The following is a 14760-nucleotide window of genomic DNA, read 5'->3' as shown; positions in this document are numbered from 1 at the left end:
CTAGATCATGATTCCAGATTCTTAAAATACTATGTAATAGTTCTTCTGTTTCTGGACAAAATGAATAAATATATTTAGCTTTATTCCTCACAATAATCATGACAAAAGACCCTGGACAAAACATATACATCAACTATCAGAAGACTCTGAAAATTAAGAAAAGGGTGGAGAAAGGAAGGGACCTTGGGACTCAAGGAACCCAGCAGTGAGTTGCCTGCTAGCATTTTGGGTTTTGTTTTGGCTTACTGTGTGTATGTGTGTATCCCAGCCTGAGCACCAGAGAAGTCGACAACCCATAAATGCTAACAGGCACAGACAAAAAAATAATCCAAGAAAAACCTCCTTTTCCTCGCCAAAGCACTAGCCCTCCCTTGGCTGTTCCTATAGATGAGACTTTCATCTTACCCTGTGGTAGAGACAGCATCCTCTCAACTGGGCACAGCCCTGTATTCATCCCTGCTTTGCAATAATGGGGTAGCTGAGACTGTGATCAGAACTGTCTTAGGCCTACCCCGCTGTTCCATGCAGGATAGCATGGAGCTCAACCAGAATTGTGGGAAAGCCCTGACTTTCATCCTTACCCAGCAGTAAGTAGGTGCTCTTCCTTCCCAGAGTGTGGGGTAGAGCCCCGCAATTTGAGGAACATACAGGTGGGGCAGGCAAAATAGCACTGCAATAATAACGATTTTGCCAGCTGGCTTAACATTTGAACTACAGCCTAAAAAGGTGACCCAGAAAATGCATTCTAAATCTAAACAGGCTAACTCAGTATCTTAAAATGGAATATTTAAATTGCAACCAGAGACTTACAAGCACTCAGTATATCCAGAATAAGATAAAAATTACACTTCATTCCAAGAACCAGGAAAACCTCAACTCATGATAAAAGACAATCAGTGGACACCAAGATTGAGATGACACGGATGTGGGAATTATCAGACAAGGAACTCAGTTGGCTTACAGATTCTCCAACAAGCTGTTATGAACACTCGAGACAAATGAAAAAATAAGAAATAGCAGAAAAGAAATAAAGATATAAGAACCAAATGGGAATTTTAGAACTGAAAAAATGTATTTGCAGATAAATTCACTGATGGGCTCAATGACCAGAATAGAGGTAACAGAGGAAGGCATCAGTGAACTTGAATATAGAGCAACAGAAATTATCTGATTCAAGCAATAAAGAAAATTGATTTTAAAAAGTGAACTAAGCTTCAGAGACATAAGGGACAATAACAAAAGATTTCATATTTGTGGTTTTAGAGTGCCTGAAGATAAAGAAAGGCTGAAAATCTTTGAAAAACAGCTGAAAACTCACCAAATTTGGCAGAAACAGAAAGGATGCATTACTTACTCTAACTAATACTTTTATGTAAATGAAATGTATCCAGAACAGGGAAGGTACAGAAGCAGCTGTGGCCCCCATCATCCAAGTCCTTTTCAGGATCTGGTGATCACATCTGACAAACACTGCACTGGCCTTGAATTCAATTTAGCTTCTGTCCTTCAGCTCATTATCACAATGCCCTGTAACAAACTCCAGGGTACTACATAGCAGAGGCCTCCCAAAACATAGTTTTGTACTTTCTAAGTAACAACAAGTTATGGTAACCACTTATATTGATAATTTACTACCTGTCAGCACTTTACATATATTAACATCAAAGCCTCACATGAACCTAATACCTATAGATAATATAATAGAATCTAATAGATTTTAATATGTCTGTGTGTATATTTATAAACACACATTCATATAGATATAGATATAGATATATAGAGATATATATCTGAATATATAGATATATAGATATATATAGAGAGAGAGACAGAGAGAGAGGGGATTGTGAATAGATACAAATATGAACACCACCATTTTAACAGTAACTTGGATCAATTCTTACATTTGGATGTCCCATTCCACTCCTTATCAAATATATAAAAATGCAATATGTCCCCCATTAAATACAATTTTTATGTAACACCAAATAAATGAATAGATTTTCATTGACTATTTGGCATAATGTCACATTGTTTCTATTTCATTAAAACACATTAATTTGGTTTAGATTGGTAGCCTCCTGAAATTGCATAGCAAGTGAATAAGGAAACATAAGCTAGAATTCTGGTCCTCTGATTTTCCAAGAGAAAATACGGGAAGAATGTTTCCCCACTCTGAAGGGACTGCTGGATGTTGGTCCCCTTTTAAACCTAATTCAAGCTGGGATTTCTTTCCCTAAAATAGACATTCTAGAATGCCCAAATCTCCGAAAATAACAAATTTTTCCTTTATTCTTTTTTTAGATTGTGGTTTGAATGTTCATAAGCAGTGTTCCAAGATGGTCCCAAATGACTGCAAGCCGGACTTGAAGCATGTCAAGAAGGTGTACAGTTGTGACCTCACAACGCTCGTGAAAGCCCATATCACCAAGCGACCAATGGTCGTGGACATGTGCATCAGGGAGATCGAGGCCAGAGGTGGGGCGTCTGTGCAGTTTGGGGACACCTCACTTCACCATGGACAAAGCTAGTTCCTTTCTGGGTGCCTCACTTACACACTCCAGCTGTCTTCTAGGAGTCTAGGGGGAATGATTTCAGATGTCAAATGATCTGAAAGCCTGAAGTGATTTAGCAAATTATTAAACAGTTTGAGTTCAAGGTACATTTATTTAACCCATAAGAAATATCCTTAAAAATATATTTATTGATGATGCCTCCATTCTATGAAAGTTGTTGACATGTAGGTACCAATTCATTTTTCAGTTTTCATATTTTCCTTCAGTCCAAGAAGCAAAGATATTAAATCCTCTACTATAACTGTCCTAGGCCAAAAACTAGAGCTGCACCCTAATTATTTTTTCCCACCGGGAAAAACTGCTACAGGCTTATTAACATAGTTCATCTTCGTCTTCTGTTATATAAGAGAATTTATGCTGCCTTTGGGGGTCATGAATTATTTCCCTTAAGACTTAACATAGTTCATCTAATTAAACAAAATGATGAGCCCAGTTACAAACATTCAGATGACAGTAGGTCAGAATTAAAAACTGTGGGTGAAATGGTTTTTCATTTTCAGAGAAAGTGTTGAAGAGGTTTCTAAAGACGTATTATTTTACCACTCTTTATGGCACATTACATCTCAGCCTGAAGTATGGGAAGAAGTTAATATTTAAAGAAAGGGTATAATTCTAAAAAAACTAATTAGCTCCCTTTATTTTTACAGGTCTTAATTCTGAAGGACTATACCGAGTGTCAGGATTTAGTGACCTAATAGAAGATGTCAAGATGGCTTTTGACAGAGGTATGTTCTTCAGCATGTTTGTTAATTTAGAATAAGAGTTAATGTGCCTACAAGTTAATGTACCAATGACTACAGTATGTAATTGAGCCAAAAGGCACAAATTCTTAGGTTATTTTTGCATAATTTTTCTGAATCACTGGTTATTATAGAAAACAAGACTTATGACTTTTTATTAGTTTTAAGTACTAGATATTGTCAAATTTCTGGATAAGAAGCATAAAATTTAACAATATTACCAATATTTGCATATACATGGCTGGTTCATGATCACCAAAATACATACTGAACAATTAAATTTACCAAAACTAACAGGAAAATAGGCAGGGAGAGTAAGTCACTACAGATCTAGATTTCCCAGCCTGAATTGGCCTCCCCAATTGTCTCTTCTGTGCCTCCGGGACATCCGTCTCTCCAGCTTTGACTGAGCTGCCTCTTAAACCTGCCTCACGTGGTGGGGACACGAAGCTAAGAACAGTTGAGAAGCTTCGGGCATGGAGCCCACTGTGGAAATAAAAGCTCAGTGGGGCTTATTTTCTTTTTGCTAACATTTAAATTAAGATTTCCATGGTTTACATGGTTCTCCAGTTTGTCTCTGCATTAAGGACTAGACTAGGTACTACCAAAAGAGAGCTAAACCTTGAACACAGAAACAAGTAAGAGATGTAATCTTTTAAAAGGACCTCCTTCCTTGGCAATTTAATTCCTAATTATAACTTCTGATTTCTAATTCCATCACACTCCTCTCCCATCACAAGCTTCTTCCAGGGAACAGAGGCAGAACACAAAAATAATTATTACTAACCAAATATGAGGAAATCTAGGTTAGCCCAAGTAAGTAAGATGATGAGATAAGGTGAAGTAATGATATGTTAGGTCCAGCTAAACATCAGGAATAGCCCTAATGCAACATCAGATTGAATATTAAAGAGGCAGCTCTTTTTCTGTGGAAGGTGCAACTGAGCATGTCCATTTCCAGCCGCTGGCCATGATTCCTGAATAATAGCTCAGCACTAACAAACGTGCTATTTCCATGGGAAGGCAAATAAGTGAACGTTTCCTCTAATTAAAAATGTGACAACTTTTTGTACCCTAAAAACACCAATAACAGATTTGAAAATTCATGACGAGCTCTCTGAGGCTCCATAGAGCCACAGCCCCAGGGCCACCTACCTCCACCCCCCAAGGCGTGTACCAGCAGTCAGTTGCATGATCTGTAGGAATTATGTAAAGAACTTTAACAAGGGTGCAAAAGAGAACAATGTAAGATAATTTAAATCAATTCTGTATATAAATGTTGCGCCAAACCTGCACATTTTCAAAGGCACACGGTATCAAATAAACAAAATAATTGAAAGTAATCAAATGACCAAGAGTGACCACTTAAATGCCGAGATACAAGAAAAAAAGGCAAGAGCCATAGAATGTGGGAATGAACTCATTCAAAGGTCAAATTAAGAGGACAAGATTTGGAAAACTCTTCCCTGGCTTAGGATGATAGTTCTCCACTCAGAGACTAACTATTCCAAGATCGGATGTGCCCTCAGAGCTTTGCCACATTTTATCTTCTGATGGGACAGTTATTTATGTGACAGTACAGTAAGAGATTCCTAGGAAGACCAAAGCAAATAACCCTGAGTCTTACCAAGCCAGAAGAGCCCTAGTCTGATGAAAGAGTCAAGCGCTGGAAGTTAAGAAACACCAGGGAACAAAATGTTGCATATTCTGCTATGTAATAGGCCTACTTACAGTGAACGATATGGAAATCAAATTCCAGGATGTGTTTATATTATTTTAAAACAGAAGAAAGCAGATTCTTAAAAAAAATTTCAGAAAACCCAGTTTAATAATAATATACACAGTAAGCCCCAAATGCTAATCTTTTGGGCTCCCAGCCTTTTAAAATGGATCTCATTGATTCATTACTTAAGAAATATTTATCAAAAGCTACTATGTGCTGGGCACCTATTTTTTTATAGGTGAGTATCATGTATGCAGGGTCCTTGCACTCATGGAGAGCTTTCATTAAATAATCACACAGTGGTTATTTTATCTTGATAGATGCCACAAAAGAATCTTAGTTTGGTGGGCTTGGGGGAAGATAATGGAGATCAGAAGAGGCTTTCTCAAATAAATATATATGTTAAAGCTTTAAGCATAAATAGAAGCTGGCTATGTATCAGTTTAGAGGCAAAGAACCAGGATATATAAGCACTGAGAACAGAAGAGTCTAAGCAAAGACCCTGAGGATGATCATGTCAAGGCACTGAATGGTGCTATGACTTAAAGAGTAATAAGTGAAAGGAAGTGAACTGAGATATGATGACAGTGTCTTACCATAAAAAAAGTTATGAATGGTAGAAAACTCCCAGGCCAACCTTCACATTCTATTTAACTCATTATGTCATGAGCTATAAGAATTGACTTTCTTTTTGAAACCAAAAATTGTGCTATAGCCTGTATGACGCTGGGTATTTGAAATCTGTTCATAGAAAATAACTGATACTAAAAATGGGAGTCATGTTGCAGAAGAGAAGGAAAACTTTTTCTTGAGTAAAATTCTGATAGAAGTAATACTTGCCTTTGTCATTCTTCTACTCTCTTTTGTGCTCTACATCCCCCTCTCTAGATCCTTAGGCCCCTCCCCCAGCATCCACATGCTTTCCTAAGGTCCCCCAGTGAAGCAATCTGCATCGCTTCTTCCTTCCAGAAAGCACTCTATTTATACTGCCACTGCAAAGGATTTCAACCCTAAGTGTGAGAGGTGGACAGTGGTCATCTAATTCACATTTGAATGAGCGTTTGAGTATGGTATTTTGCATTTTTTTTTTATAGAGGCATGTTTTCTTTATTTGTTTGTTTGTTTTGTTTATACATACACTGGGTACAGTCAGAAGCGCGGGAGGGTGAGAGAATTCACCAGAGCCAGAGCGGGGAGCAGAGCAGGCAGAAGGACCGAAGTACACTGCTGAGGGGAGCAGCGGGTGGCAGGAGAGGTCTGCGCGCCATGCGGGACCCTCCTCCGGTGGCCGGGAAGCAGCCGGGGATCGAACCGGCGCCGCAGAGGCCGTGGGCAGCTTCGCAACCGCTGCGCCACCGGGGAGGCCCATGGTATTTTGCATTTTAAAAGAGACTGCTTTTAAAAAGGAGTCACAGAAAATTGAGCAACAAGTACAGAGATTTCCCATCTAACTTCTCTCATGTCTCCGCCCTGTTTCCCAATTATTGGCATCTTGCATTGGTACAGTACATCTGTTACAATTGATGAACCAATATCAACACATTAACTGAAGACAAGAGCTCCCATTAGAGTGCCTCTTTGTTTCATAGTTCTGTGGATTTTGACAAATGCATGACTCGTATCCACCAACATGGTGTCCTAGAGGACTACCATAAAAATCCTTGCGTTCCACCAGTTCTTCCTTCCCTTCCTCTCCCTTGAACCCAGTTTGTCATATAGTTAGAATTCGAGAGTTTAAAGTTCTTCCATGTCTTCTCATGACTTGATAGCTCATCTCTTATTATCATTGAATAATATGCCATTGTGTGAATGCACCACACTTTATTCATCTATTGCTATCTGATTGCTTCGGGTATTTTTGGCAGTTATGAATAAAGCTGCTAGAAATACTTGTATGCAAGTAATTGTATGGACACAAATTTTCAACTCCTTTGTGTAAACACCTAGGAACATGATATATGGAAAGAGTGTGTTTAGCTTAATGAGACACGACCTGTCCTCCAAAGTGGCTCTTCCATTTTGCATCCCTACTGGCTATGAAGCAGCATTCCTGTGGCTCCCCGTGCCCTTCAGCATTTGGTGCTCAGTGTTCTAGGTTTCGGCTGTTCTAATGGTTGTGTGGTGAAGAAGCGACTTTATAATCCGTAGACATCTTTTATAAGCCAAATGGAACAAAAGAAATTAGCATAAAATCTAGCTCAGACTAGGCACTAATCCAGTCTTTAGTAGATGAAGACCCGGGTATTTCTGCAAGTAAAGCACTACATGTAGGGGCATCAGAGGGGCCAAGACCATCTGTGCTTGAGTCTTAGAACCCAGCACCTCTAAAATGGTTCTCCAGTTTGTGATTTCTCTTCTTATTTCAGTACTCAAGTTTTGTTTTGCTTTTTTTACTTTCCACTCCCTCCCCACCCCAGAACTTGGACAAAATCCAAACGTAATACGTCGGAGCCTTGGTGCAGTGAAGGCTATCTTTCGTACTAGGGGTCGGTGGAGATGCCTCTGTTGTTGTTTTCACATTCTCTATGCTATTTTCAAAAGAAAAAGCAATCTCACATTATACCCGTAGGAATTCTCAGGTAGCTATGAAATTTAAAAATCTTTCTGGTGACCTTAGTCCTCGCCTACTTTCCCTCTCCATAAATATAGAAAAAGAACTAACTTCAGAAGTTTTGTGTTTTACACAGAAAATCGATCATTTATGTCATTTAGCACACTGAACTTGACATTAAACACTAAAGCTTTACTAATCTTCAAATGCTGTATACAAAAATGTCATTTATTAAAAGAGTGCTGTGAATCCAGACATTTATTTCCTTTATCCTCTTCCAAAGATGGTGAGAAAGCAGATATTTCCGTGAACATGTATGAAGATATTAACATTATCACTGGCGCGCTGAAACTGTACTTCAGGGACTTACCAATTCCACTCATCACATACGACGCCTACCCCAAGTTCATAGAGTCTGCCAGTAAGTACACAAGCGACCCTTCCCAGCAACCTGATGCACTGCCTCTTCTTGGTGATCTTTCTTTTTTTTTTTTTTTTTGCTACTGGGTATCTCAAATGCATTTTGTGAAGTATTTCCTTTTCCCCTCTCTCCACAGTTAATATAGTCACAAGAAATTTTAACTCTTTCCTAACATAGGAAATTAATGAGTTGACCTACACCAGAAGCTTTTTTGAAATGTGCTAAACCTCATTTTCCCAAGTGAGGCTTATATCAGTGTTCTTTAGTTGTGGACCAAAACTTTGGTAAAATAAAAGTGATTAACTAGAAAAATAAAAATATTCAAAATTTAAAAAACAAGACTCTTTAGTCATTAGGTTCAGCAAGCATAAAAATTACTCTGCCAGCTTGCTATGAAAGTTTCCAAAGTATTACTCTTCAATTTCTATACTTAAATAAACAGACCATTAATAAACAGTTTGCAAACTGGCACTGTTCACAGATCATACTTTAAGGAGCCAGAACTTATTTTTTTAAGTTCTAGTTGAGATGAAAATGAGATAGAGCAAAGGCTCATTTGCCAATTTTATTTCTGGTGCAAAAAAAGTCATACCTGTAATTCACACTTCATTTTTTTAAAGAAGGAACTTCTTAACAGATTTTAAGTGTTGGTATTACTATTTTTTAGAAAAGATAAGTTATTTCTGTCATTTGCTTTTCTCTCTTTAAAACCATATGGTCTCTTGATCTTTAAATAATAACATCACTTCCTTAGTAACACTGATTTGCTTTTTGACTTTGAAATTTCAAGAAGTACAAACTTGCTTTGTTCTGATTTTTACTTTTCCCTTCAGAGATTTTATCGAGCTTTTGTGGTTAGCACTACAGAGCCAGATTTCTTGTAGGTCAGCTCAAACCTTCAGCAAAGAACAGCCGTGAGAATTAGAGAGATTACTCCAGTTTTACAAAGTTCCGTTTTAGAATCCTGGATCTCTTCCACTGGAATTTTGAGTTCTTTCATTTTGGGATAGATTGTATTGGTCATGAAAATTGAGGGAACATCATGGGTTCTTATTTCACAAGACAGACATTTCCTCCCCAGAGAGAGAGGTCTGTGTGGCAAGCCATGATCAGCCACGGCTCACTCTGACTACCAGGGCCAGATGGAGCCATGTTCCTGTCCCCAGGCTGCTGGGGAATAAACCAAAGCCTGGCATCTATGCCCAGCCCGAGGGCATCCCAGTAGCCACGGACAGAGCCACTATTCAAACCCAGGTGCTCAGCCCTGCACAGCCATCTCACCTCAGAGCAGCAACCCAAACCCTCCTTACTAGGTTTCAAGGGCTTTTGCCCCAATTCCCAGATAACCTCATACCCTTTCCCTTTAATTTTCTTTCTAAATGTTCATGGTCTGTATCTGTTTTTGATTTTCAAGTCTTTCTTATGCCGTGGAATTTTATTAAATGCTATCCAGGATCCACTGAGATGATTATATGATGCTGGTGGGGAGGGAGAGTCTTTATTCTTCCAAACATTTGTCATTGTTCTAGGATTTGTGTCTGAAACAGCCCCCGTCTGAAATCAGCAAGCTTCCTTCACTCACTCTTCAGGAAGGTGTTGAAAGCACATCACAAGAAACTGTTTGAAATCAAAGCAGAAATTCCTTACAATTTCAACTATTTTGATAGGTGACACCAAAAACCCTGGTGTAATGCTTACATAATGCATACAATGTTCATTGTATACAATGTTCATTGTATGTTAGGTATTGACATCACTGTGGATCGCATACACAATTTTTCTATCAGTCGAGTCTATTTCATTCTTTAGACAAATAGATATAGCCCTTTTGGATAAGTCAGCCCTTATCCATGTAGGCAGATAAGGAAAATGAGCGAAGATTTATAGAGCAAACTCTAGGTGCCAGGAATCATATTATGTACTTTACATTCATGATATCATCTTAGGAGATGTAATAGGGTATAAGTAAATTATCCCAGGTCACATGGCTAGCACAGGTGGCACTGGCGTTCAAACCATACTGTGTAATGTCAGAGCGGCTGCTCTCTCAACTCAGCACCCTCTGGCTCCCCAGACAGAACAGATAGACTTATACAGGAGGAAGAGACAGGGTTGACTGAACCTTCCTGACACAGATGTTCCTGACCTGTTTCATCTCTCAGCCCTTGTTCTTCAGGACTCAGTGTCTCTAGCATAGTCGCATCATCTAAAAGCATGAAGATCTTCATGATCCCCTAGAACTCCCTTGTCTGCTGCCTGAAGTCTTGGTCTACCCAGCCTGCCTTTCTTACTCCCTCTCCCCACTTGTTAAGCATTGCCCCCCTGCAGCACCAAGGCCTGGAAGACTGGCGCTGTCACAGCCTGCTCCCCAACCACAGGAGCAGCCTGCCAGCATGGAGCTCCTGCTAGAGCTGAATGTGGAAACCTTCCTTCAGCCAGGGAGCCTCAGAACTGTTCTCAGGAGATGTTAGTAAAGCAACGTGACTCAGTTCATGCGTGACCCTGAGTGAGTCAGAGACATTGAGAAATAAAAGGCAGGATTCTTTGTCCCGACCAACCTCAGTTTCCTGAAGGGAAGTTTGGGAATGAGAACTTGGGGAGTTCTCCCTACAAGTTGGTGATTCACCCCTTTTCTTGGCTAAATTTTATCCTTTTTGTATTTGAATTTTCCTGTAAAGAATTAACAAATTATGCTTTAAAAAGAGCTTTTAACTGGATCTTGATACAAGTTCAGAGTGCTTATTTCCAAAGCCTTCCAGACCACCTTCAGATGCCATCTTCCTTGGGGGTGTTTTGGGCAGAAATTGTAAAATTAATCCTCTCATACAATTCGAAGTTCCTTTAAATTTAACTGTTCCTTTAAGTTCCTTTAAATTTAAATGTAACTGTTCACTTTCTGAAGTTTGTCAAAATGTGCTCCACCAATGCTAGGACTACTTCACATTCATCTTCTATCACTTTATCCCTGACCCTAGTACGTTGCCATAGAGTTGGTTCGTTTTATGTTAGAACGACTAGGATTCTTGGTCTTGTGTTTTGAATGTTACATTCTGGTCAGGTGCGGCCTTGTAACATTTCAATGCTGCTATCCTGATTGGGGCTTCAGGGTCCCAATGCAATTATCCTGAAGCCCAGTATTTAAAGGCACTACATCTTCTTGGCATTTGGTTAGCAGAAATGTACTTAGGTGCATTTTTTGAGAGTACAAAATTCCAAAGATAGCTGTAGTTTTTATTATGGAAACAGTTGATGAATTGAATGCAATTTATGATCTCAAAGGAATGTTCTGGTTGTTTGGCCACCAGAGCAGAACTAAAATATCCAAATGGAGATAGTTCCCTTCAAAGTTCACATCTTTGTAAGTCACATTTATTTCAGGGATTCTGTCACTACACAAAACATTTGGTATTGCTTCAAAGTCTGCAGTGCAGTCTTCTGAATATCTTTAGTAGATTTTTGTGATTTGAGGGTAGATTTGATTTTCTATATATAATACAAAGTAACATAGAACTGAGGCTAATAAATAAAGGAAGTGTTGGATGATAGATTTCTTAGTTTAAAAGGAAAAAACAAGAATTATCAATTAAGACTTTGGCAGAAGTTGTAAGGGGCTATGTGGTGATATGACTCACTGAAAGGGGATTTTCAAATATTTTGAGCAATGCAACTTTCCTTAAGCATATCTGTAATGTTCTAATATGACCCCATTTGAGTATGTAAGTTTGTGTCTACATATGTGTCTGAACTTTTATAGTTACACCCTGTATTTTCAATATCCATTTTCCATAGTTACCAAACACCAGTACATGCAAGTGAAAAAACTACATGTTCCCCTAATATTCTAAGTAAATGGTGTTGCCACATTGAAACTAAGTCTTAGGAAATCTGGGGCTTGAATCTTAAAAAGTTTCTAAAGGTATGGCCAAGGATCTGTGAAAAAGCATCTCATACCAGTTTGGGAAGAGCACCATAAAGAATAGAATTAAATGAACCATTTATACCAGTTATCAAAGTTTTTCTCCTTGGCATCCTGCTTACTCTTACAGAAATCATGGATCCCGATGAGCAATTAGAAACCCTTCATGAAGCACTGAAGCTACTGCCACCTGCTCACTGCGAAACCCTCCGGTACCTCATGGCGCATCTGAAGAGGCAAGTTACAGACTTTGAAGCTCGTACTTGTATGGGACCCAAATTTTAAGAATAAAATGAAACAAAAAGTGAAAGAAAGGGCAGATGATCTAGTGAATAAATAAATATATGCGTAGCTGCAGTACTTTTGTGTGAAATCTCACACTTTGAAAAGGAACATTATAGTTAGCTCAACAAGGCTGACTGCAGACTTGACTCTGATATTGATATATTTGCAGATCCAGTATGTTGGCAAATATGTGAGAAATACCATTATTCAGCCAAGGGCATGTGGTGATTTTTGTGGTAAATTTTGTGGTTGTGGCTGTAAAGACACTAGCATTAGCATAATAAATCAAGAGCAGAGCAATTGCAAGAAGCCTTGCTTTTTTTATTACTCCAAACTAGGCACTTCAGACTTGGTGATGGGTATTTAAATTATTGAGTTAATGTTGCCAATACTGAAACTTGCTCTAGAAAAATTAATGGAATAAAGTAAAGGGAGGGATGGAAAATAAAATTCAGTTCTAGTTTAATGTCTTAAAGTGGTTGATGGTGATAGAGCTTTATTTCCCTGCTTAGTTGCCCCTAATCTCTATAAGTTGGACATATTATTTCAAAAGCTTTGCTTCAAGTTTTAGTGATTTTAGAACTTAAAAATATATGACCAGTCAGTAACCAAAAAAGACAGCAGAATTTGACATCTGCTTTAGGTCTTAAGTGTGAGCTACCTGGAAATGAATATTTACTTATGGTGCTTTATAGAGGGAAACAATTCATTAAAACTATCAATAAGTGTACACCATCATGTGTAAATTCAGGTCTGCTTCATATTTGGATATCATTAAGTACTCCACGCCAAAGCAAAGGAATAACTCTCAAGTTATGATTTCCGTGCCTTTCCTGTAGCAGTAAAAAGAACGTATAAAATCACTTCCACTTGCTGACAAGATTGCTCACCCTGAGCATTTTCCTAGTAACATCACTACCACTTTCCCCTGGACACGCAAACTATTCCCCCAGCAAAATATTCTCTGGAAACAAGAAGGCCAGAGTGAAGGAAGGGCTCATGAACAGTCAAGACACAGTTCCTTCTCTATTTGCAAACATGCCCCCATACCAGTGGGCTGCAAAGAATCCACAAACAGAGCTGAACCGGCACAATCCAGCACAGAAGCTCAGACCTCCACTTCAGTGGTCACCTGAAGTGAAAATTAAGGTGTTTTACTTTAAGGAAAGCCAGTATTTTGAAGTCAAGAAGTTCTGTGACCCATCCTAGCAGAAGAACTCTGTTGGACACAGACCCAGACTGTGGGGCTTGTCTTTGTGTCAGTGCCCATGCACGATGACCCCTGGTCTTAAAGATTGCTTTACCTGTATTTTTCAGAGTGACCCTCCATGAAAAGGAGAACCTTATGAATGCAGAGAACCTCGGAATTGTTTTCGGCCCAACTCTCATGAGATCTCCAGAACTAGATGCAATGGCTGCACTGAATGATATACGGTATCAGAGACTGGTGGTAGAGCTGCTTATCAAAAATGAAGACATTTTATTTTAAACTTTTAGTTTGAGGAGGAAAACGTTTTACAGATGAAGGAATGTTTTATAGTAATTTAATTGGCTCGTCTAGCTGAATTATTTCTTGGTTAGAGGTTTGGGCATATAACCAGATTAAAATGAAGGAACTTTCTGTTGTTTTCGTAGCACCGCTCAGCTGTCCTTGTAAAACAGTGAACACACGCTTTGCAGTTCTAGTACTCCTGGGTGTTTATCATGTTCAGAGAAACTCAAGCTATTGCATGATTAGCCCCCTATTTGGCACGGGAACCCCATACCAAGGAGACAACAAGCCTGCACCGCCTCTTCGTCCTGGGTAGTCTATGGTTGTAAGTCAGCATGTTTCGCAGAGTGACTCTGTCGTGACTTCGCTTTTGGGTTCTGTCGTTGGTTCTGATGCTCACATAAACATGCAACTACAGTGGATAAGACAGCACCTCTGCCTGCTGCATTGCCATCTACTGACATAGGCCTATTTTTCCTCAAATGCTTTATTTCTGGTTTCTCTTAGTTCTTCTTTAACATAGTACTTTCCTTCCAGCAAGAGCAAAAAGCAGATTACTTTAGTAAATTCTCCACACCAATAAAAAAGTACAATGCAGAATCTTTTGTTAAAATATTACTGGTTTTCAGTTGTGCTTTTGTGTTTTTATCTGGCATGCATTTATTAATTTATTAAATTTGGCTTTTAGAAATAAAAAATATTGATAATTTATTCTTTTCCCATGATTGAAAGTATTTGGAGAAATGTGTTTGGCTATTTATTGAATATTGAGTATCCCCTCACCTCTTTTGTTCACTATTGCAAGTTTTATGTTGAGTTCCTAAAATAATTTAAAATGGCTAAGAAATGGAGCACCCTTCATTGGATTTCCTTTTCTTATTGTAAGCTCTGTAGAAACCTAGACTGTTTTCTCAAATACGTTTTTTGGAGGGAGGCGTTGGGAACACAAGAGTTCCTTTTAGATCTACCAGAAGAAAAAAAGACTAACTACAAAAGAGTGACTGTAAACATTTGTTTTGTCAGAAATGCATGACGTTGACATGCAGGTAAGTGCAG

The 14760-nt window shown here is 38.7% G+C and overlaps 1 protein-coding gene across 2 annotated transcripts in view; it reads left to right on the top strand.

Moving 5' to 3' along the window:
- Window positions 1-13701, top strand: part of CHN1 (chimerin 1) — a gene marked incomplete at both ends in the record, with an annotated part of 37971 nt that extends 24270 nt beyond the window's left edge. The window contains 5 exons of one of the 2 annotated variants that reach the window (XM_084248316.1): window positions 2305-2478; window positions 3224-3301; window positions 7874-8011; window positions 12058-12163; window positions 13530-13701. In XM_084248316.1, coding sequence (XP_084104442.1) covers window positions 2305-2478; window positions 3224-3301; window positions 7874-8011; window positions 12058-12163; window positions 13530-13701 — 668 coding nt within the window. The remainder of the gene's footprint in view (window positions 1-2304; window positions 2479-3223; window positions 3302-7873; window positions 8012-12057; window positions 12164-13529) is intronic. The other variant, XM_084248317.1, reaches the window with a different exon arrangement.
- Between the last annotated feature and the right edge of the window lie 1059 nt (window positions 13702-14760).

Source organism: Talpa europaea (genome assembly GCF_964194135.1).
Source record: "Talpa europaea genome assembly, chromosome: 1".
Classification (NCBI taxonomy): Eukaryota; Metazoa; Chordata; class Mammalia; order Eulipotyphla; family Talpidae; genus Talpa; species Talpa europaea.
This window is presented reverse-complemented; position numbering and strand designations above follow the sequence as displayed.